This window comes from Sorex araneus, chromosome 9 (genome assembly GCF_027595985.1).
Source record: "Sorex araneus isolate mSorAra2 chromosome 9, mSorAra2.pri, whole genome shotgun sequence".
Lineage (NCBI taxonomy): Eukaryota > Metazoa > Chordata > Mammalia > Eulipotyphla > Soricidae > Sorex > Sorex araneus.
In genome coordinates, this window is record NC_073310.1 from 43,001,838 (window position 1) to 43,024,023 (window position 22,186).

A 22,186-nucleotide genomic window follows, 5' to 3' on the forward strand; every position below is an offset into this window, starting at 1 on the left:
GCCTAATAACACATGAACACACATGGAAGCAGGAGTGTCACGATAGAGGCATGGATGGTATGGAGCCTGGGGCGGCACCTGCAGCTGCCTCTCAGCCCTCAGGGACCTGAAGCCACCAGGACAGAGGCTGATGCTTCTTTTGCTTTTTGTCACAAACACAAACTCCTCTTTGAATTTCTTCCCATCAGAGGAGATAGGGTCTAATGTGAGTCTTTTTTTTGGTTTTTTTTTTGGGGGGTCACACCCGGCGATGCACAGGGGTTACTCCTGGCTCATGCACTCAGGAATTACTCCTGGCGGTGCTCGGGGGACCATATGGGATGCTGGGATTCGAACCCAGGTCTGCCGCGTGCAAGGCAAACGCCCTACCCACTGTGCTATCACTCCAGCCCCTCTAATGTGAGTCTTTTGCTAAAGCAGCGTCGTACAAACTTCTAAAAAGTAGGAACTTCCTGTCCAATATGTGTTTATGTTGCTTGCTGCTGTTGTGAGGGTGATGCCCAGCAGTGCTCAAGAGCCACCAGAGTCACCCCAGGATGCCACCATCACAGCTACTGGTGCTGGGGTAGGAGACAGCTAGCGATCACTTGTGGCTGACCAAAAGGGGTTCCAGGTGTCAAACCTGTAAAAAACTAAGAACGCCGAGGGGCGAGTGCACTCGAGGGCTCTCCGGGCGGCTCTGTCTCACCACCCGCATTCGGTGCTCTGGAACCGCAGTGTGTGGACTGGATCAGGACGGCCGGTGGTCAAGGACAGGCGAAGGAAGAATGAGGACCAAGCTGGTTGCTGATTAGTTACCGTTTATTCAATCTTCAAACTTTCTCATCTCCCGCACTCCCAGCTCCGGCCTCTCTCTGGATCTACTGCTCAACTCTGCCTCTCTCTGGCTTCTCTCTCTCCTCCTACTTGTCTCTCCCACCTTGCCCTCTAGGCTACAACCAGCCAGGTAGCCAAATCAACATAAGAAAGCCCTTCCTGAGGGCAGGGCACTCCAAAGCCCTTCCTCACTCTTAAGGTTTTTTTCTTTTCCTTAGTCCAGGAACTTATTAACATCTCAATACTAGTCATTTTTGTATGGACATCGCAAGGGATACATTGAGGCTTGCAAGGCAGCTCTCCTGGCAACATCTTGTCACAGGCTCAGACCACAGCACTCAGGCCAAATTAATCATTCCTCACCCTAGTAGGGTCCAAATCTAGTATCACTGTTTGGATCATGACAGCATTTGTCCATGATCAAGCTCTTAACTTATAGTTAAGCATTAGGCACTTTGGCCAGGCCCATCTCGATGCCAGGGTAGCACACAACTCACCGCTTGCCCTGGGTCCTTCTTGTCCCACGTCGGGACCGTGCTTTGGGGGTGCTAGGAAGTAAGGGCAGCTGAGGCTTAGGTCAAGAGAACAGATGCCCTGGAGGAAAATATCATGTAGATTCAAATGACTCCCAGGTTACAAAAGCATAACATTTGTTAAGTCTTCCTGTGTCCATACAAAAAGGACTTGCTCTGAATAAACTATGCAAAGGACTCAAGGAGAAGAGAAAAAACATTATTTACAAGTCAACAGAACACTAAGAAAGAAGCTACAAATAAACAAAGAGGAATAGGAGCACTGTAACGGGAGTAACCCAATAAACCTAAACTACTGAGGCTATGTTATCCTACAAAACCCAGGTTGGCTGCATGCAAGGCAAGTGCCTTCCCCACTGATCCCTGAGATGCAGAAGTCATGGATAAGAAGGAAAAAAGAAAATAATTTTTATTTATTAAAAAAAAAAGAAGAAGAACCAACTGTGTTTGACTATAGTCATGTGTCAGTGGCCTTGGAGTCTGTATCTGTATTGTTCGAGTCAGCCCTGCAAGGTGCCAGCATCCTGCACTCCTTCTCATGAACAGGCCACACGGCAGGGCAGCACCTCCTGACCCTGCTCCGCACACTGTTTCCTAGGACCCCATCATCAGCCAGTTCTTCCCCACCCTCCTCCTGTGGTCCTTCTCCGCTCTGCTCCCCACCATCGTCTACTACTCAACGCTGCTGGAGTCTCACTGGACCAAGTGAGTGCCAGACCATGGCCCTGCCCCAGCGAGGGGTCTCTGCCCCTGCACCGGGACACCGGGGGTGGGGGGGGAAACAGCAGGAGCTTGACTGGGTGATACCCGGAGGACTGGGTCCAGGGCTGTGAGCTCTTGCCTCTGACTTCCTGCAGGTCAGGGGAGAACCGGATCATGGTGACCAAAGTCTACATCTTCTTGATCTTCATGGTGTTGATCCTGCCCTCCCTCGGCCTCACCAGGTAGCTCTCCCTCTCCTGCTCAGAACTGAATCCAGGTCACAGCTGGAGAGCCTGGAGCCGGGATGGGATGGTCTAGGGGTGGATCGAAACCCTCACATTTCAGCCACTTACACATGTGGAAGGCATTGTGCTGGCCCGTTTGCACTGATTTTCTTTCTTGAGAAAAATGCTGTGGGGGGATGATAGTTCAGCGGGTAGGGCGTTTGCCTTGTATGTGGCTCACCTGGGTTTGATCTCTGGCACCCCAAATGATCTCCTGAACACTGCCAGGAGTGATCTATGAGCACAGAGTCAGGAGTAACTCCTGAGCACTGGCGGGTGTGGCACAAACCCAAAAACAGAACCAAAAAACCACGTGGTTTTTTGTTAATTCTGTGGGCAGGAGAGATAGTATAGTGGATTGGGAGTTTGCCTTGCATGCAGCTGACTCTGGTTCAAACCCTGGTCCCACACATGGTTCCCAAATCAAAATAAATTTAAAAAGTTTAAAAAATGGTGTGGGTGGGGCCAGAGCAATAGCACAGCGGGTAGGGCGTTTGCCTTGCACGCGGCCGACCCGGGTTCGATCCCCGGCATCCCATATGGTCCCCCAAGCATCGCTAGGAGTAATTCCTGAGTGCAAAGCCAGGAGTAACCCCTGAGCATCGCTGGGTGTGACCCAAAAAGCAAAAAAAAAAAAAAAATGGTGTGGGTGGGACCAGGATGTGACTCAAGGGTAAAGCACTTGTCTTGAAGGTATGAGTCCCTGAGTTCAATTCCTGGCACTGCAGAGTTCCCCAGCACAAGCGGGTAAGGCCCCCAAATAAAGAAATAACACAATTTTGTGGGGTCTGGGGATGTAGCCTGGTGTTGCAGTGGATGCCTTATGTGGTGAAGACCTGGGTTTGATCTAAATACAAACACAGACCCCCCCCCCCCACAAAACCAAAAAACCTTAAACAATTTTTTTTAAAAAAACAAAACTTTCACAACCCTTGTTCAGGAGGGTCTGATCCTGGCTTTGCCTGGGGAAGCAATTCAGGCTGTTTTTTTTTTTTTCCTCTTTTTGGGTCACATCTGGCAATGCACAGGGGTTACTCCTGGCTCTGCACTCAGGAATTACTCCTGGTGGTGCTCAGGGGACCATATAGGATGCTGGAATCCAACCTGGTTTGGCTGCATGCAAGGCAAATGCCCTACCTGCTGTGCTATTACTCTAGCCCCTTACAATTCAGGCTGTTGAGTGAAAGCAGAGAGCTAGGGCTTAACTCGCACGTCTCAAAAGTGGCCAAGTCTAGTTTGTTCCCAGCACCACATGGTCTCCTGAACACTGCAAGTGTGGCCCTAGAGGCCTTGAGTACCACCAGGTGGTCTGGGCTGGAGCAGCACGGCATCAGGGGGCCCTTGCATTGCACCGTTGGCCAGATGGCGAGAATCACTGCCAGGGGCCCGGGCCTCCTGAGCTCTGTTTAGCAGCCCTGCGAAGTCACAGGACAGTAGCTGTCTTAGAGAACAAATGTCAACCTTGAGATGTGGCCTACTGAGCTCAGGAAAACACTGGAAAGGTATGTAGTGATCCCCACTTGGAAATAAATTCCTGTGGAATTCATTTGTTTTTCAGTCTGGATTTTTTCTTCCGGTGGCTCTTTGACAAAAAGTCTGCAGATGCTGCCATCAGGTTGGAGTAAGTATCAGTCAGGCTGGGTGCCTGTGCCCCCTGGGGTTCGGGCTGGAGCCACACTGGAGGTTGGGGGCTTGGGGGTAGGCTGTGCTTCAGGACAGACATCTTCCTCCCAGAGACCAATCCTGGGCCTTCAGGTTCCTGACTGGGCCAGGCCATGCCTGGGGCTGCACCCTGGAGGCTGACCCACTCTGCTCTCTGCCCAGGAATGTGGCTAATCTAGGCATTAGAGCAGTGAGCGGCACTTCATTCATTCTGTGAAATTTACTGAGGATGGAGCCGACAGGGGAGAAGGAGCAGCTGATCTCGGTGGTGTCATAGAGAAGGACAGAAAAAAAAATTTAAAGATTCATTGCAACCAGAAAGACGATCTGGTCTATTTTTGCCTGGAGACGGGTTAAGTTGACTGTTGACTGTGCCTTTTCAGCACTTTAAGCTTGTACCGTTCACTTACCGGTAATAGCTCTGATCTAAGAAGCCATTCATGCCGGTTCTCACTTGATCTGTACAAGAAGCTATGAGGTCATTGAGTTATTTAATAGATGAGGAGCCGGAGGCCTAGAGTAGCTCGCTGCTGTTCTGCCTCAGTCCCTGGTGGTCCCGCTGCAGGCCCTGAGGCTCAGACTGACTTTCCAAGGGATGTTTGTAGGCACGGCTGCCGCGCCCACCCGGCAGATAGGGGAATTATTTCAAATGGGTTCCACTTCTGCCTGGCCCCCCAGGTGCGTCTTCCTGCCTGACCAGGGAGCCTTCTTTGTCAACTACGTCATCGCCTCGGCCTTCATCGGCAACGGCATGGAGCTGCTGCGCCTGCCCGGCCTCATCCTCTACACCTTCCGCATGATCATGGCCAAGTCAGCTGCGGAGCGCAGGAACGTCAAGCAGGTCAGGGAGGGGCGGGACCGCGGGGAGTGGGCGGGACTCCTGTGGGCGGGCCACGCTATGGGCGGGGCTACACCGCGGGGCGGGGCTTGCGCAGTGGGCTGGAGAGAGGTGGGGCGGGGCCAGGGCAACTCACCTGAAACTTTCCTTTCCTGGGCATTTGCCCAGTCACTGCTAAGCGCTGGTACTGTGCACAATCAGTGGGTAAAGGCCGAGGCGCTCTTGCAGGAACCAGGTGTCTTTGGTGCCTCTGCAGGCTAACCCGCGTGGAGGGAGTGCTTCTGCCTTTCACATTTTAACAATCTGATCACATTTTTCTGGAATCAACACTTTTCATCAACATCCACGTGCAAAGATTTTTGGGGCAGGAGGGACGGGGGTCTCCCAAACTGTGCTCAGGGACCCCCGGGGACACTCCCAGAGATACTTGTCCGGCTGTGTGTGTCAGAAGACTCAGTACTTGGGTTGGTGATGTGCTGCACAGGACTAGCGAGTGCCAGGGGCCAGCAGGGCACCTATGGTAGTACTTTGGGGTTACCAGGGCAGAACCCAGAGGTGTTGGGGCAGGGAAAGTGGAGGGTGCAGAAACCAGACTCAGGCCTCTTGCATGCTGGCCATGTCTTCTAGCCCTTCGATGTATCTTCTCAGCTCCATTTGCCTAACTTTGGTTTTGATTGGTTTTGGCACCTGGCTGTGCTAAAGGATCACTCTTGGTCAGTCTCAAGAGAACCATATGAGGTGCAGGTGATTGAACCCAGCTGTGTGCAAGGCAAGCACCCTGCCTGCTATACTATCTCACATTCTTTTTTGGATCACACCCGGCGATGCACAGGGATTACTCCTGGCTCTGCGCTCAGGAATTACCCCTGGCGGTGCTCAGGGGACCATATGGGATGCTGGGAATCGAACCCGGGTCAGCCGCGTGCAAGGCAAATGCCCTACCCGCTGTGCTATTGCTCCAGCCCCCACTATCTCACATTCTTAAGATGACCACACAGGGCCTTTCTCCACGATTCCCTGGACTGCTTGCTGAAAGTTCTCTCTCCTCCACTGAGCAGATCCAGGAAAGGGAAGCTGGGAATGATGTGCTTTCTCTTTCTGAAGCTGTGCTATTGGTGGCAGAACTCAGCAGCATGCTATGCTGGGGGTGGAACCTGGGCCTCATCTGGAGCTCCAGAGCCCCAGCCCACTGCCTGTTTTATTCCAAGCTCAGCCTTGGGCTGGAGCAATGGCACAGTGGGTGGGGCGTTTGCCTTGCACGCGGTTGACCCCAGTTCGAATCCCAGCATCCCATGTGGTCCCCCGAGCAGCGCCAGGGGTAATTTCTGAGTGCATGAGCCAGGAGAAAACCGTGTGCATCGCCAGGTGTGACCCCAAAACAACAAAAAAAGCAAAACAAAATCAAGCTCAGCCTTGCCTCTGTGCAGGCTCATCCTCTAAGCTGTGGGAAGTCACACACATGTGTGCCCATGACACTCGGACAAAAGGAGCAGAGCTGGGCCAACTGCAGTCTGTGAGGGAATCACTGTCTTCTCCCCTCAGCTGCACCAACTGACCCCTACCCCTCACACTGCAAGGGTTTCTAGGCCAAGTGGAAGAAATGACTCCAGACACAAGAAATGCTAGAAAACTGTGACTCGCTGTCTTAGGAGGTCTGATTGGAGTTGAGTGAAGTGAGGAGGTTTGTGGTGGGACAGAGAGCACCTCAAGCGGTGGGGGTAGGCGCTATAGAGATAGTACAGTGGGATGGTAGGGCATTTGCTTTGCATATGGGTGACCAGGTTCGAGCCCCAGTATCCCATATGGTTCGCCGAGCCCTGCCAGGAGTGATTCCTAAGTGCGGAGCCAGGAGTAACTCCTGAGTATTTCTGGGTGTGTCTCCAAAACTAAACAAAAGAAAAAAAAGAGGTGGGAGCAACCAAATCCCCTGTTTCTGAAGTCCTTGCCCCTCCTCCCAGAACCAGGCATTCGAGTATGAATTTGGAGCCATGTACGCCTGGACGCTGTGTGTCTTCACCGTCATCATGGCCTATAGCATCACCTGCCCCATCATCGCACCCTTTGGTGAGTGTCTTAGAGCCACGTTTTCCCCAAAGCACTGATAGCTACCGCCCCAAGCCCCCAGGATGGGAGCAGAGGTTCTGGTGGCCAGCTAGGGCTCTCTGCTCCTGACCCACTTCCACAGGCCTCATCTACATCTTGCTCAAGCACATGGTGGACCGGCACAACATCTACTTTGCCTACCTCCCCACCAAGCTGGAGAAGAGGATTCACTTTGCAGCCGTGAGCCAGGCCTTGGCCGCTCCCATCCTGTGTCTCTTCTGGCTCTACTTCTTCTCCTTCCTACGCCTTGGTGAGTGCCCTTCTTCTTCCTACGGTCAAGGCGGGAATGGTGAGAGCAGCCTTTGGCCTCAGAGTCGGACATCCACAGCAGCCAACCAACCTGCTCACTGCTTTAATAGCATTCACTCAGTGACCATTCCATAGACAGTATCCCAGCGTGAGTGTCCAATCAGAAGATGATACTTCAGAGTAAAATCTGATTGGGAGTATAGTTGAGATCCGGGGTGAACACTGGGTTTCCAATCAGAAGGGGGTAGTCCCAGGGTGAAGGCTGGTTCAGTGCAAGATTGACAAGGTGGCTTTGGAGCTGTAGTGGTGACTTCTGGATCCATTCCCCCTTTATCATCTCTGGGCTGCTGAGATGGGAAGATGGGGTAGCTGGTCCTGGCTGCAGAGTGGGGTGGCCAATGGGCCTGGTCCTCACATCTCACAGTGTGGAAGAGGTGAGAACATACAGGAAGAAAACATACTCTTGAGGGATAGCAGAAGGTCGAAGAGGTGGGTGTCCCTGATGTGCCCCAACCTAGTAGGGGGAGCCTTGAGCCCCCTGACCCAGGGCCCCAAAGCCTGGAGCCAGCAAGGAAGCGGGCAAGTTGCGCTGGACTCGGGCACTAAGTTGATGCCATGAAGGTGGCAGTTATCCATGGGTCACTGTGCTCTGGGCTAGGGATGTGGTTCCAATGGGCCACTGCTCCGGGCTGGGGAACTGGGGTAGGGGGAGTCCTGGTTCCCATCTTCACTCATGATGCTTGTCTGCTCCGGCAGAGGGGAGCCGTGCCCGCTCTCCTTCCTACGGCGGCTGACGTGCCTCTGTCCCCAGGTCTGAAGGCCCCGCTCACGCTCTTCACCTTCCTGGTGCTGCTGCTTACCATCCTGGTCTGCCTGGGCTACACCTGCTTCGGCTGCTTCAAGCACCTCAGCCCCCTGAACTACAAGGTAAAGGCGCCCCCCCCCCGCCCCATGCTGCCAGGACCCCAGTGCATTAGGTGGGGGGCTCACTCCCACATTTTCTCCACCTCTTTACAAGGCTGTGCAGCCTCCTCCAGAGGTATGTCCCCTTGCAGGAAGGGTGCCCAGGGTGCTGCCCTGTCCACCCCTTGCTTTGTCCTGCCCCCTGTCCCTCTGAGGGGCTGGGGTGGGCAGCTGTGCGTGATGACAACCAGGGTCCTGCGTGCTAACAGCCTGCTCGGAGAGCGAGTCAGGAAGGTCTGTTCTGCGGATCACTGTAAGTTGTTGCTGTTTTTTGCAGACGGAGGAAATGGAGAATGACAAAGGAAGTGAGACCGAGGTGCCTGTGCCTGCACCGCTGACAGTGAGTGACAGTCCCTGCCCACCAAGCCCAGCACCCCAACCCACGGCCTCGCAGACGTATTCCTGCCATCCTGTTAGGCTGAGATCCGTGTTGCGTCTCTGAACGAACATCCTTTGAGATGTGTCCCTCAGGATGTATCCCCCATACAAAGAAGCCACCTAGGAGAGCTGGTGTGACCCTGCTGTGTGCCCAGCCTTGGGGTCTCAGGATCCTGCTGGCTGTCCTCTGCTCAGTGCCTGGTGATAGGGGTGGCTTCAGTGAGGCCCTGCCTTTCAGGCCTGTGTACTGGTCATTTTTTCATGAGGCAGAGTAGTTACTTGGATTAGCTTATGGACCTGGCGGGACTCAGGGGCTACTCCTGGCTTAGTACTCAGGGATTGCTTCCGGCAGTGCTCTGGATACCACGTGGGGCTGGGAATTTGCAAGCAAGACACACAGATGAGTCTTTTGAGTCTTTTGAGTCTCCAGCCCCAGCCCTTATCCTGGTTTTTGGTTTTGGTTTTGAAGCACCGTAATTTCCAGTACAGTTCATGACAGGGCTTATGATAATAAGGGTTTTGTTTTTGTTTTTGTTTTTTTTTGCTTTTTGCTTCTTTTGGGGGGAGGGTGGGTCCTACCTGGTGATGCACAGTGGTTACTCCTGGCTCTGCACTCAGGAATTACTCCTGACAGTGTTCAGGAGACCATATGGGATGCAGGGTATCGAACTTGGATCAGCCGCGTGCAAGGCAAATGCCCTACCTCCTGTACTATCACTCCAGCCCCTGATGATAAGTTTTATCAGCTGTACCTGTCTGCGTGACTTCCTCTGCCGGTCACACAAAGCGGTCCCAGCTCAGTTTCCTCCAAATTCAACCAACTGATGTGACCCCTGTTCTGTGGCAGGTCCCGGCCTGCTTCCATGATCCTACTGTGAGACAGGACCCCTGAGTTGTGGCAGAGCTGACCTCTGGCCTCCGGATGGACAGGGTGGGCTGGGGCGGGGCTCTCTAGGCCAGGCTCCTCCAGGATTGGGGCAGAGTCAGGCACCTCCAGACATCTCTCCTGGGCTGTCCCAGCCCCCCTGGAGAGGGTTCTGATTCCTTAACCTGGTACCCTGTGACAATGCCCGATAGGCTGGTGGGTGACGTACATGCCTTGTCTTTGCACTGGTCTGGTCGGGGAGGAACAGTGCCAGATTCTGCCTGGGGGCACATGGCTTTGGGGGTAAGATACCCACCCGGGTTCCTTTATGTCGTGGAAATCCCGGCCAGCATGCTCAGCCACCCAAGGAGACAGTGTTGGTTGCTGAGACAGGGGTGCTTCCCTCTGAGACAGGCATACTGCTTTCCCTGAGCCCGCAGTTCTGCCATGGAAGCTGGCAAATGATGCTGTGTGCGCCCTCCACTTTTTTTTTTCTTTGCTTTGTTTTTGGGCAATCCTTAGGAGTTACTCCTGGCTCTGCACTCAGGAATTATTCCTGGGTGTACCCGGGGAACCATACGGGATGCCAGGGATTGAATGCAGGTCAGCCATAGTACCTGCTGTACTATCTCTCTGGCCCCCGATTATTTGGGGGGATGTTACGTTAGGGTCACACCTGGCAATACTTGGGATAGGTGTAGCTCTGTGCTTAGGCGTCCCTCTGACAGCAGCTCTGGGTGCAGCATGTCATGCTGAGACTCAGCCTGGAGCTCCTGCGTGCAAACCCAGCTCAGTGCATTGAGCTACCTCTGGTCTCATTTGTTCTTTGGGGGGAGTTTGGGTCACAGCTGATGGTTTAGGGCTAACTCCTGGCTCTGTGCTCGAGTGACCCCTGGTGGTGCTCAGGGACATATGCGGAGTCAGGGATCAAACCTTGTTGGCTGCATGCCAGGCAAACACCTTACCGCTGTCTTATCTCTGCATTCTTAATTTTTTTTTTGGCTTTTAGGGTCACACCTGGTGATGCTCAGGGGTTACTTCTGGCTCTGCACTCAGGAATTACTCCTGGAGGTGCTTGAAGGGCCATAATGGGATGCTGGGAATCAAAACTGGGTTGGCCACATGCAAGGCAAATGCCCTTCCTGCTGTACTGTAGCACTGTAGCACTGTTGTCCCGTTGTTCATCAATTTGCACGAGTGGGCACCAGTAACATCTCCATTGTGAGACTTGTTGTTACTATTTTTGGCATACTGAATACGCCACGGGTAGCTTGCCAGGCTCTGCTATGCGGGCGGGATACTCTCGGTAGCTTGCCAGGCTCTCCTGCTGTACTATCGCTCTTAATTTTTTTTTTTTGGTGTGGGGGGGAGGAGGGTGGCACACCACTGATTCTCAGGGATTACTCCTGGCTTTCTGCTCAGGAATTATTCCTGGTGGGGCTAAAGGAATCACCGGGGTGTTGGGGATTGGACCTGGGCCAGCATGTACAAAGAAAGAGCCTAACCCACTACACTGTCTCTCCAGCTCCACTGTCTTTAATTTTTAAAAGGTGTTGTTTCTGTGTGTCCTGCGGGAGGGGACAGGGGTGGGGGATGACCGGGTCTGGAAGCCCCTGCCCACCCCACCACAGTACTGACAGACGCCCTGTTTGCTGGCAGCCCTACGTGCCTCGGATCCTGAACAGCTTGGCCTCGGAGAGGACAGCACTGTCCCCGCAGCAGCAGCAGACCTATGGCACCGTCCGCCACATCAGCGGGACCTTCCCGGGGCCCAGTGAGGCCCAGAGCCCAGAGCCCAGCGGGGCCGAGGCCTACCCAGAGGCCTGAGGGCAGTGCACTGTGAGGGAGAGACGCAGGTGGAGAAGATGTTTGGTTCCGACCCAGCCAAGCCCGGGACTGACTTCTCCCCACCTACGGGCAACGGTGGACAAAAATGGAGGTAGAACGACTCCAGTCTGGCTCAGGGGCCCACCAGGGTCTCCCGGTCCCAGCAGTGGGACAGCACGTGCGGCTCCAGACTCTCCTTGCCCGTTCCGGCACTATGATCATCATAGAGCCCGGCCATCCGGGCCCCCTTTGGCGGCAGTGACTCTCTCAGGTCACAGGAGGATGTACACACACACACACACACACACACACACACACACACACACACATGCATGTGCGTGCGCACAGCTGGGAACCAAAGTGCTCACCACTGGCAGGAACAGGGGGCCATGGCCTGTTCCTTCCCTCTGTGCCTGCCTTCCCTCTGTGGAAGCACAGCCGGCTGCCTCCAGGGAATGTGGGTTCCTGCCTGCCTGCCTCGACCTGGCACTGCCGTGTCTGCTGGGGTCCTGTACCAGTGAGGACGCGGGGCCCAGCCCTTCATCCCATCTGCCCATCTTCCTCATGTGTAACCCACCTCGGAGCCAGGGGAGAGGGTGCGGCGGGGGCAGGGAGTGGAGGGTCCCAGGCAGGGTGTGTGGCTGTGACTTTGGCAGGAAGGACGGCAATCCTGGGCCTCCTCTCTCCCCTGGGCTGCAGGGCTGGCCTGCAAATTTGGGCCCCTCAGATCAGCCTCTTGGGCCTACAGGCACAAGTGATGTAGTGTGCCTGTGTGTGTGTGTGTGTGTGTGTGTGTGTGTGTGTGGCGGAGGTGACGGCTCCCAACCTCTGTCCCCAGTCGTGACCCAGCCTTGCAGGTCTGTGCTGAGCTGCCCCAGGCTGCTGGAGGGCCAGACCCCATCCCGCTGGCCCTCCTGTCCTCCCCCATGAGGGTCCACTGGGCCCCTGTCCCCGATGCAGACCTTCTGCTCTCCTGGTGGGAGTCCTGGGCAGGACACACACAGGCTCCAGCTGTTCTTATAAGTAAAGTCATTTATTATCAAAGCCGTGTTGCTTACGGTGTGGGATGCACAGGGGGCGGAGGGGGGGGAGGGTGAGCATAGGGTGCCGGCATGGGCAGGGGATGGAGCAGACTCGGAAAGGGAAGGCCTCTTCCCCTGGAGAACTCCCTGCCGACCCCTCTCCCACGGGAGCGGCCCCGGGTGGGTGTATGCGGGAGCCAGGCACTTGGGGTCACTGCTGCTCCCGCAGCCTCACAAACTTGCAGATGTCCCTGGCCAGCAGCTCCGGCTCCTCGAAGGCAGCGAAGTGGCCCCCGCGGGCCATGTAGGAGTAGGAGATGAGTTTTGGGAACTTGACCCTCATCCACTTTTCGGGCACATGCAAGAGTTCGCAGGGGAAGGCCGCAAAGCCCGTGGGCACGTAGACCTTCATCCTGCAGGGGTGGCAGGGGAAGAGACCCCACTGAGAGGTGAGGCTGGCACCCCGCTCTCTGCCCCTAGTACAGCATTCAGGGCTGGGGGAGGCTGCCCACCCACTGGAGCCCCAAAGAACAGTCATGGTTTGAAATGCCCCCTCCAGCCCTCTTCTCAGGAAGGACCACCGAGGCAGCCTGGACCTGTCCACCTGCCCCCTTTCCCTGCTGCCCCGAGGCCTCTGACATGGGGAAGTGGAGAAAGGGTGTGTGTGTGTGGGGGGGGGCAGCCTCGTGACCCGTGGGGAGGCCCTGAGGATATCTGGAACCTGGCCGTGTGCACTCTATGAGCTCTTTTGTTTGTTTTGGGGTCACACCCAGTGATGCTTAGGGGTTACTCCTGGCAGGCTCAGGGAACCATATGGGATGCTGGGGATCAAACCAGGGTCAGCCCCAGGTGCAAGGCAAATGCCCTCCCCGCTGTACTATCACTCTGGCTACTCCATGAGCTAATTCTAAAGGCATAAGGATTTCTCCAAATACCCCAACCTTCTACCCTTTATGGTTAGGGCGGGGGGAACTGCCATGCAGTGCTCAGGGAATCCTCAGCCCACCTGAGTCTGCTGTTTGGTGCATGGGCCAGCAGAATAGGGAGCCACTGGGCTGCCCTGCCCTTGCCTAGGGGCAGGAGGTGGCATGTAGCCCCTGGGATGAACTCGGTGCTGGGTGGGCGCTGAGGCCATAGCATGCAGGGCTGGGAACCAAAGCTCAGCCCTTTGGGCTGTCTCCCAGCCCCCTCCATTGAACCCGGTCTTGTCCCACACACCCTCCATGCCTTGGCCCTCCCAGTTCAGCCTCAGTGGTTCCTCTGCTCCCGCCTCTGGGGTCCCCCCTCAGAGACCCCAGACCCCACTGAGCCAGGCTTACGTCTCATGCTTTTGGGTCAAGATGCCCTGGCCTAGGTTCTCCTTGTAGTAGCGCTGGGAGGTGGTGATGGAGGCTGTGGTCCAGTAGAGCATGATGTTGGTCAGCAAATCGTCCAGGGAGAACTTCCTGGGAAAGCAGAATCGGAAGGACCACCCTCAGCATGGGTGCAGGGGTGAGAGGCAGGGGCCGCCGCACTCCGTGCTTCCCCGGTCCCACACGGTCTCCTGAGCATCCCAGGAGCCACCTCTGAACCCGCAGGGCAGGGCCCCCAGACAAAAGCAACAACAAGCAGCAGCTGTCCCTGCCAGCTGTCTGTCCCACCATGCCCAGCTGGCCCTCAGGCCTCACTTCGCTGCCAGGTGTGGGTGGGAGGTGCCACCCCCTACCCTATTGCCCCCCAGCCACGGGCAGCTCAACCCAGGGTCACTGAGCCCACAGTGGCTACATGCCAGGAAGGGTCTGTGCGTGCTCAGTGCCATCCTGGGTGGCGTCTGCTGCCCCCAGGTACAACCCAGATGGGAAAGGCAGGTGAGGGGAACTGGGCTGAAGCACTTTGACTGGTCCGTCCTCATGGCCTTGGAAGTCCCTAAGCACAAGCCTCTTTTGTTCGGGAACCTGTTCTTAGCCCTCCGTCCCTCCCATTCCGAATCCTGGACCTCTTGCAGCAGCAACCTGGAACAGGCACCCAGATAAACTGAACAGCTTTGGAAATAGGATTTGGGGGCCGGGTAGATGGCTCAAAGGGTTGAGCATGTACTTTGAATGTGGGGAGACCTGAGTTCAAGACTCACCACCACAGGGTCTCCAGAGTACTGCCTGATGCAGCCCCAAAGCAAAAATGAATAAATGCAATTTTTCATATAAAATGACTAGCTCTGGTTTTTGTTATTTATTTTTGTTTTGTGGTGGCGGGAATCCAACCCAGGGCTTCCTCACACGTGAGGGTGCTCTGGCACAAAATGAGCCAAGGAGAACCGAGCAGCTTCAATCAAGTTAAACCCGCGGCTGCCTTCAGTGAGTTGGCCGGGGCCTCCTTCTCCCTGCAGCTCCAACCACAGCCTGAAGACGGGCACAACCATCTGGGGTCGGAGATCTTTCTAGATCTCTGATCACGTCTGCCCTGTAGGCGGGCAGGACTGTGGGAGTTGTGGGGTGTGGGGGGGTGAAGGGGAGGGTATAGTGGAGTCTCGCCTCTGTGCAAGGTGCAGGGCCCGACCCCGAGCCAAGGGGTGCTCAATGCAGTGTCACTCGGTCTTGGGGACAGACCCCAGGGGTGGGCTGGAGCACTCTTGTCTGCAGGACTGTGTTCTAAGCACGGCCCCAACATACCTGTTCCAGCCTCTAGCCTCAGACACCCTTTCTGAGCACACCCACTGTTTTGTTTTGTTAATAACTCTAGCCTTTGATTTTCATTTTGCCTAAATTCCCCTCTCTCCACTCTTTAATTATTTATCGGTTTTTGGGTCACATCAGGCGACGCTCTTGAGCGGTTACTCCTGGTTCCTCACTCAGGGATCTCTCCTAATGGTGTTTGGGGGACCATACAGGGTGCTAGGGATCACACGGAGGTCGGCCGCATGCAAGGCAAACATCCTCCCTGCTCTGGCCCTCTCCACTCTGTTCCACCTGATAAATGTACTTGTCCTGGCTCAAATAGATTCCGATAGCCATTTCCCCTTCCTGCCCTTCAGACAGGTGAGTTCTCCTTCCTCTGAACTCCCAAGGTCCTCTGTATGTGTCTTCAGAACCCATGATGTGTTTGTCCCTCTCATATGTCCCAGCTGCTCCGGCACTGGGACCTGGGCGGGGCCTAGACCAAGTCCCACCCCATAACAGGTGTGGCCCCTCCCCACACTGTACCTGCTGCCTGTGTCTCTGAAGGGCTGGAGAGCCTGAATAACAGCACAACAGCACAGCGGGGAGGGTGCTTGTCTTGCACACAGCCACCCCAATTTCAATTCCAGTCCCCAAACCTCACCAGAAGTGATTCCTGAGAGCAAGCTGAGATTAAGCCCAGAGTACTACTATTTCCCCCCGCTCCAAAAAAAAACCCAAAATTTGATTTTTGGCACAACTGTGTGTTTTTTGTTTTTCCTCCAAAAAGGAAAAAAGAGAAAAGGAAAAAAAAAACTGAAGAAGAGAAAACAGGGCGGACCTTAACTTGAAGCCCAAGCTTGGGTCTGGAGTCATGCAGAGCAGGCCACGGTCTCTGTGCCCCCTGGCCCCCAACCCCTGCCCCGGGTTCTCTGCAGCCACCACCCGGGTCAGCCTCGCAGGGCAGTCTGCTGACCATGCTGCCAGGGTTCGGGAGAGGCTTGGCAGTCCAGGGGTGCTCACTGTCCTGTGCACAATCTGACCCCAGGAACGGGCTGTTTGCCACACTGCACCCTATTCTGGTGGGCTACCCACAGTAGAGCTCAGGGACTTTGGTGGGTGCTGGGGACTGAACTGGGCTAGCCCTGTGCAAGGTAAATGCCTGAATCTCTATCTGAGCTCTCTAGGGCCTGCACCTTATATATATTTTTTGTTGCTGTTTTGTTTCTGAGCTACACTGGCTATGCTCACGGCTTACTCCTGGCTCTGTGCTCAGGGATCACTCCTGGCCTTGCTCAGGAGACCATCTGGGATGCTGGAGATCAAACCGGGTTTGGCCATGCACCTTACCTGCTAGACGATGACTCTGGCCCCTGCGCCCAATTCTTGACCCACAAGGCTTGGAGCCAGTCAGTGAGCCTCAGACTCATCCAGAAACTGAGGCCAGTGTCCCAGGGTGAGGCTTTTGGGGTCATCCAACAGTTGAGGGGATGAGGCAGCAGTATGGGCGGCTGCTGGCCAGAGCCGGGGTGGGGAAGACATACTCACCTCTCCAGTCCTCCATCTTCCAGGTCTCGGAAGTCTGAATTGGTCCAGGTGGAGAACTTCTCCAGGATATAGGCAGCCAGGCCCACGGGAGAGTCGTTCAGGGCACAGCCTGGCAAGGGGAGGGGCAGGCGCATGGCTCAGGCCCAGGCTCAGGGAGCAGGACCTCAGCTCTACGGTGGGGCTGGCCTTACCTGTGCTATTGATTTATTTTTGATTTGCGGGGGTGGGGGGGCACATCTGGCAGTGCTCAGGGTTAACTCCTGGCTCTGAACTCAGGGGGTCACTCCTGGGAATGTTTGAGGGATCATATATGGTACCGGGGATTGAACCTGGGTCTGCTACATGCAAAGCAAGTGTCTCGCCTCCTGCACTACCTCTTGGGCCCCTAGACTGTGATGCTGCAGGAGTTTTGTATCTCCCTGGCTGGCACTATTTTTTCCTGTGTTTTGGCCACACCTTGTGGTGTCAGAGCTTACTCCTAGCAGTGCTCAGGGGCTTTGAACTAGGGCTGCCCGGATGGAAGGGAAGTGTCTCAACTCCGTGCTATTACTCAGTGCCAAGACTTATTTTCTTTCAAGGATCCTCATTGCCTTGGCACTGTTTTTTGTTTTGGGCCACAATGGGCAGTTCTGGGATACATGTGGGGGCTACTCCCGGCCCCATGACTGGGGGGCATTCTCAGTGGTTGTGATGCCTGGGACTGAACCCGAGATCTGCGTGCGAAAGCATGGAATTCAGTCTGCTAAGCTCTCTCCAGGCCCCAGCACTGGTTTCCCAAACATTTTACCATTTTACTGGTTCCACTTCAGGAAACAGAATCTTTGATGTGTGCTCACTATACATACCTGGGATTTTATTTTGTTTATCTTGTTTGGGGGGACCACAGCTGGGGGTGCTCAGAGCTAACTGGCTTTGTGCTAAGGGATCACTCCTGTCAGTGTTTAGGGGCCATACAGGATGTTGGGGATCAAATCTGGGTCATCCACGTGCAAGGCACACGCCCTACCCACTGTTCTATCACTTTAGTCCCACATTTTAATATTTTGTAAAATGACAGAAATGGGGCTTGGCATCTCCTATTCTGTGTATGTCTGTGTCTACCCAGACACCCTTGCCCCTGCATAAATTCCAGAGGCCCCACCCCCCAAAGCCTCCCCAACCTCTCTACTTTCTCCCCAGAAGACACTGGCTCTGGCATGGCAGAATCAGGGGGTCGAAGTCAGGTTGAATACTCAGCCCCTAAGTGGCTCATGGCCAGGTAGAACTATAGCTCAAGGGGCTGGAGAACTCCGGGCTCCCGCAAGAGGCATTTATCCCCATCCCCCGGGGACTCTATTTAGGGGTTCTGGGAGGCCCCCACTGGTGCTCACCCACAGTGTCCGGCTTGGTGCACTGGATGTGCATGTAGCCGCTCTCCCGAATGATGCTATAGAAAACTTTCTCCTTGAAGGGGGTCATCAGCTCGATGTCTCTCTCAGTGTAGCCGAAAAACTTCGGGAAACGTAAGGCCAAGGGAAGAGTGAAGAAGTGGTTGTTTTTGGAAATGAACGCCATGTTCAAGTGCAGGCCTCTCACGTGCCTGCGGGCAGAGAGAGGCAGGTGAGGAGGGGCTGGCGAGGTGAGGAGGTGGGAAGGGGGAGCCCCGTACCAGCCCCCTTCATCATCTGCCCCTCTGGGGTAGCCACCTGGGGTAGAGGAGGTGGCTGGAAGTTAAAAAAAAAAAAGTTTCTGGAAAGTTCCAGTCAAGTCTCTCATCAGCAAAGTCCAGTCCCTGATCCTCCTGCCTCCACCCAGCCCTGCCCTCTCAACCTGAGCTCCCAGCTCAGAATGTGACGCGAACAGCAGGAGGACAGATGTCAAAGTGCCTGGGGCTTAGCCAAGGCCTGGCCAGGGGAGTGCCCCCTTGGTGCAGACCTGTCCAACACAGGCCCGAGCCAGACCCCCACAGAAGCCCTCACCTGGGCACCAACTGGGCGATGTTGGTGCAGATTAGGGATCCCCAGTCCCCGCCTTGGACATAGAATTCCTGGAAGCCCAGTCGCATCATCAGTTTGTAAAAGATCCTGGCAGTGGCCACGGAGTTCATGCCTGTGGTGAAGGGGAGACATAACAGGTCACAGGAGGGGGTTCTTGGGGCTCAAGGAAGCTCCTCAACACCTCAACCCAGGGTTGAGGTGGGAAAAACTTCGGGGAGCAGAAATCCCAAAGTGGCCGGCTAGAGCATATCTTAGAAGAAGAGGGACCCTGAGATATCAGCTAAGCCAGGAGGGTGTTAGAAGGGTGCCAAGAAGGGGTCCCATGGACCTCAGATCTCCTGAGGTCCAGAAGTCCCGTTTCCTAAGCAGCCCCGCGCAGCTGACTCTTCCCCCCGTATGTGTCAAACTGAGCAGATACCCAGCCCCTGCATATAACTGAGAGCCCCAAACACAGCTGCTCCTCCCCGTTCCCCAGGCTCCTGGAGAGACTGCGTCGGGGACTCCCTACTTCAACCTTGGACAAACACAGCCCCCACAACCCTCCCCAGGATCCCCCTACCTTTCTTGGAAGATGCCTCGGAGAAGGAGTAGCCGGGAATGGACGGGCAGATGACCTCAAACACCAGATCATCGCTCATGCCATGGCTTTTGGGGTCCGTCAGGAAAGGGATGATCTTATAGAACTCGTAGAAGGAACCAGGCCAGCCATGCACCATCAGCAAGACTTTCGGGGTGCGGCCCGACGGGAGGTTGGGGGGCTTCACATGGATGAAGTGGATGTCCAGTCCTGAGGGTGAAGGGGGCCAGAGAAGAGAAAGTGTTGGGGGACGGACCCTGCAGTGGGGAGGCTGTAGTTCTGGGGCCCGCCTGCCCTGTCTGCCCGGAGCCCCAATACACAGAGCCTGCGGCCAGGCTGGCTGCGCATCAGAACCAGAGCCCCGGGAGCCCAGGCAGGGCTGCACCTCACGTTTCCTGGCTCATGGTGGGGTTCCAGAAATGCACAGATAAGGAGTGCAAATCTGCAGGGGGTGGGGAAGCCCACTCTGGGCAGCAACAGCGAATGAAAAAGGGTTTCATCGTTTCCTGGGATCCAACAGAGACGGGCCTTTAAAAGGACAGCAGAGGGCGCTGGAGAGAGAGTTTAGGGGCTAAAGTGCTTGTCTTGCCTTAGTGGAGGAGCCTGGCTTAACCATCTCTGGCACAACATATGGTCCTCTGAGCACTGCCTGGAGTGAGCCCTGAGCTCAGAGCCATAAGCAACACAGCATTGCCAGGAAAACCCCCCAAATTAAAAAAAAAAAGACAAAACAAAGTAGGGAATGGGGTGACAACTCAAGGGGCTGGAGAAATAGCACAGCGGGTAGGGCATTTGCCTTGCACGCGGCTGGCCCGGGTTCGATTCTCAGCATCCCATATGGTCCCCTGAGCACCGCCAGGAGTAATTCCTGAGTGCAGAGCCAGGAGTAACCCCTGTGCGTCGCCGGGTGTGACCCAAAAAGCAAAACAAACAAACAAAAAAAAAACAATCAAGTGGTAGAACACTTGCCCAGTACATGGCAGGTCCCAAGTGTGATTCTGGCCACCACACAGCCCCGAGCACCGCCATCTCCAAAATGGCTGCCAGGCCCACAGTGCTGGGGGTGCCCCCGTGCCCCAAATACTACCCAGGGTGGGGGGCTCTTATAGGAAATAAAATAAAAGCACAATGTAGATATGTATTTGTTCATTGACTTATTGATATTTGAACCACGCCTGGCACTGCTCAGAACTGACTCCCGTCCCTGGGTTTAGGAATCACTCCTGGCAGTTCTCAGGAGGCCACATGGGGTGCTGACGATCAAGCCCAGGTCTGTCACATGCAATGCAAGTGTTTTACCCACCGACTATCTCTCTGGATCTGATCTATTGATTTTTAAAAAATTGTGGGGGGGAGGGAGAGCATTTTTGGCAGTGCTCAAGGGTGACTTCTGACTTAGTGCTCCTGGATCCCTCCCAGCAGTGCTCCGGGGATAGTGTGGTGTCAGTCTTTTGAGTTATCCCTAGCCCAAAATATATGTATGTGTGTGTGTGTGTGTGTGTGTGCATGCGCGCATGTATTTGTATATATATATAATATATATTATGATTGAGAAAATGAAGTGAAATTCTTCAGTTATACAGTTTGGGGTGGGGGGGTGGGGGCGGTGGGTATACTGGGGATTTTGGTGGTGGAATATGGGCACTGGTGAAGGGATGGTGTTTGAATATTGTATAACTGAGACATAAACCTGAAAACTTTGTAACTTTCCACATGGTGATTAAATAAAAATTTTAAAATATATATATATTATGATATACACATATACACACATGTGTACATATATATATATGTATCATTGGAATGATAGCACAGCAGGTACTATGTTTGCCTTGCACGTGGCCAACCTGGTTCCATTCCTTCACCTCTCTTGGAGAGCCCGGCAATCTACCGAGAGTATCTCGCCCGCACAGCAGAGCCTGGCAAGCTACCCGTGGCATATTTGATATGCCAAAAACAGTAACAACAAGTCTCACAATGGAGACATTACTGGTGCCCGCTTGAGCAAATTGAGGAGCAACGGGACTGTATCACTGTCATTCCGTTGCTCATCGATTTGCTCGAGTGGGCACCAGTAACATCTCCATTCGTCTCTGTCGCATGTTAGTGTAGCCCGATGGCATATTGGGGGCTCTTTCAGCGTCAGGGAAATGAGGACCATCATTGTTACTGTTTTTGGCATATCATGTACGCCACAGGTAGCTTGCCAGGCTCTGCCGTGATACATATGTATATATATTTAACAGAGGAAAAAAAGCTCAGTACACCTTGCTAATGGGTACAGATCCACTGTAGGATCCAGTTGTATAAAAATGTATCATATTTGCAAACATCGGAATCCATCACATGACATTTTTGGGTCACTGATGACTTTCAGCTAACAGTGCCTATAGAGCCCAGGCTGACAGACTGACCCTTCAAGATCTGTGTAAGTACACTCTCTGAAGGCCAAACACTGGTGATATTATCTAAGATGCATCCCCATCACTAAGTGAGGCACTACCTATTTGTACTATGTGCATGTGCGTTTTAAATCTAAAAGAACACATTAGAGGCGAAAGTGATAGTACAGTGAGTAGGGTGCTTGCCTTACATGCAACCAACTGAGTTCAATCCCCCATACTTCTATGGTCCCCTGAGCCTGCCAGGAGGGATCCCTAGCACAGAGCAAGAGTTATAGCCCTGAGCACCGCTGGGTATGGCCCCCAAACAATTAAACAAAAGAATAAACTATGAAACGTCATTCTCTCTGAGCAGAATTCAAGTAAATTTTTCCCTTTTTTGTCTGTTTCAGGGCTACACTCAGCAGAGCTCAGGGACCATATGCAGGGCCAAGAATGGAATTGGCAAGTGCCTTAACCCTTGTACCCTCTCTCCAGCTCCTAATTGAATTTTCTCTTTCTTTCCTTTTTTATTTTTTAATTGAATCACCATGTGGAAAATTACAAAGCTTTCAGGCATAAGTCTCAGTTATACAATGCTCAAACAACCATCCCTTCACCAGTGCACATATTCTATCACCAAAAAACCCCCAGTATACCTCCCATCCCCTCACCCCCGCACCCCCACCTGTGTAACTGATAAATTTCACTTTACTTTCTCTTTACTTCGGTTACATTCAATATTTCAACAAAAAACTCACTATTATTGTTTGGAGTTTCCCCCCCTAGAATCAGACCTGCTGAAAAGAAAGCATTTGATAATTTGTTT

At 54.1% G+C, this 22,186-nt stretch overlaps 2 protein-coding genes across 4 annotated transcripts in view; one reads left to right on the forward strand and one right to left on the reverse strand.

Moving 5' to 3' along the window:
* The window catches only part of TMEM63A (transmembrane protein 63A), a 39,162-nt gene extending 27,076 nt beyond the window's left edge, over positions 1–12,086 (forward strand). For both annotated transcript variants that reach the window (XM_004605517.2, XM_055147152.1), the window contains exons 16-24: positions 1,948–2,054; positions 2,207–2,293; positions 3,894–3,956; positions 4,676–4,838; positions 6,794–6,899; positions 7,021–7,188; positions 7,999–8,114; positions 8,428–8,490; positions 11,053–12,086. In XM_004605517.2, coding sequence (XP_004605574.2) covers positions 1,948–2,054; positions 2,207–2,293; positions 3,894–3,956; positions 4,676–4,838; positions 6,794–6,899; positions 7,021–7,188; positions 7,999–8,114; positions 8,428–8,490; positions 11,053–11,220 — 1,041 coding nt within the window. In that variant the 3' untranslated portion in view covers positions 11,221–12,086. The remainder of the gene's footprint in view (positions 1–1,947; positions 2,055–2,206; positions 2,294–3,893; positions 3,957–4,675; positions 4,839–6,793; positions 6,900–7,020; positions 7,189–7,998; positions 8,115–8,427; positions 8,491–11,052) is intronic.
* Positions 12,087–12,231: 145 nt separating this feature from the next.
* EPHX1 (epoxide hydrolase 1) overlaps positions 12,232–22,186 on the reverse strand; it is a 34,265-nt gene continuing 24,310 nt past the window's right edge. For both annotated transcript variants that reach the window (XM_055147154.1, XM_055147153.1), the window contains exons 4-9: positions 18,959–19,186; positions 18,382–18,511; positions 17,794–18,002; positions 16,424–16,532; positions 13,562–13,687; positions 12,232–12,655 (exon numbers count right to left, since the gene is read on the reverse strand). In XM_055147154.1, the coding sequence (XP_055003129.1) occupies positions 12,454–12,655; positions 13,562–13,687; positions 16,424–16,532; positions 17,794–18,002; positions 18,382–18,511; positions 18,959–19,186 (1,004 nt within the window). In that variant the 3' untranslated portion in view covers positions 12,232–12,453. The remainder of the gene's footprint in view (positions 12,656–13,561; positions 13,688–16,423; positions 16,533–17,793; positions 18,003–18,381; positions 18,512–18,958; positions 19,187–22,186) is intronic.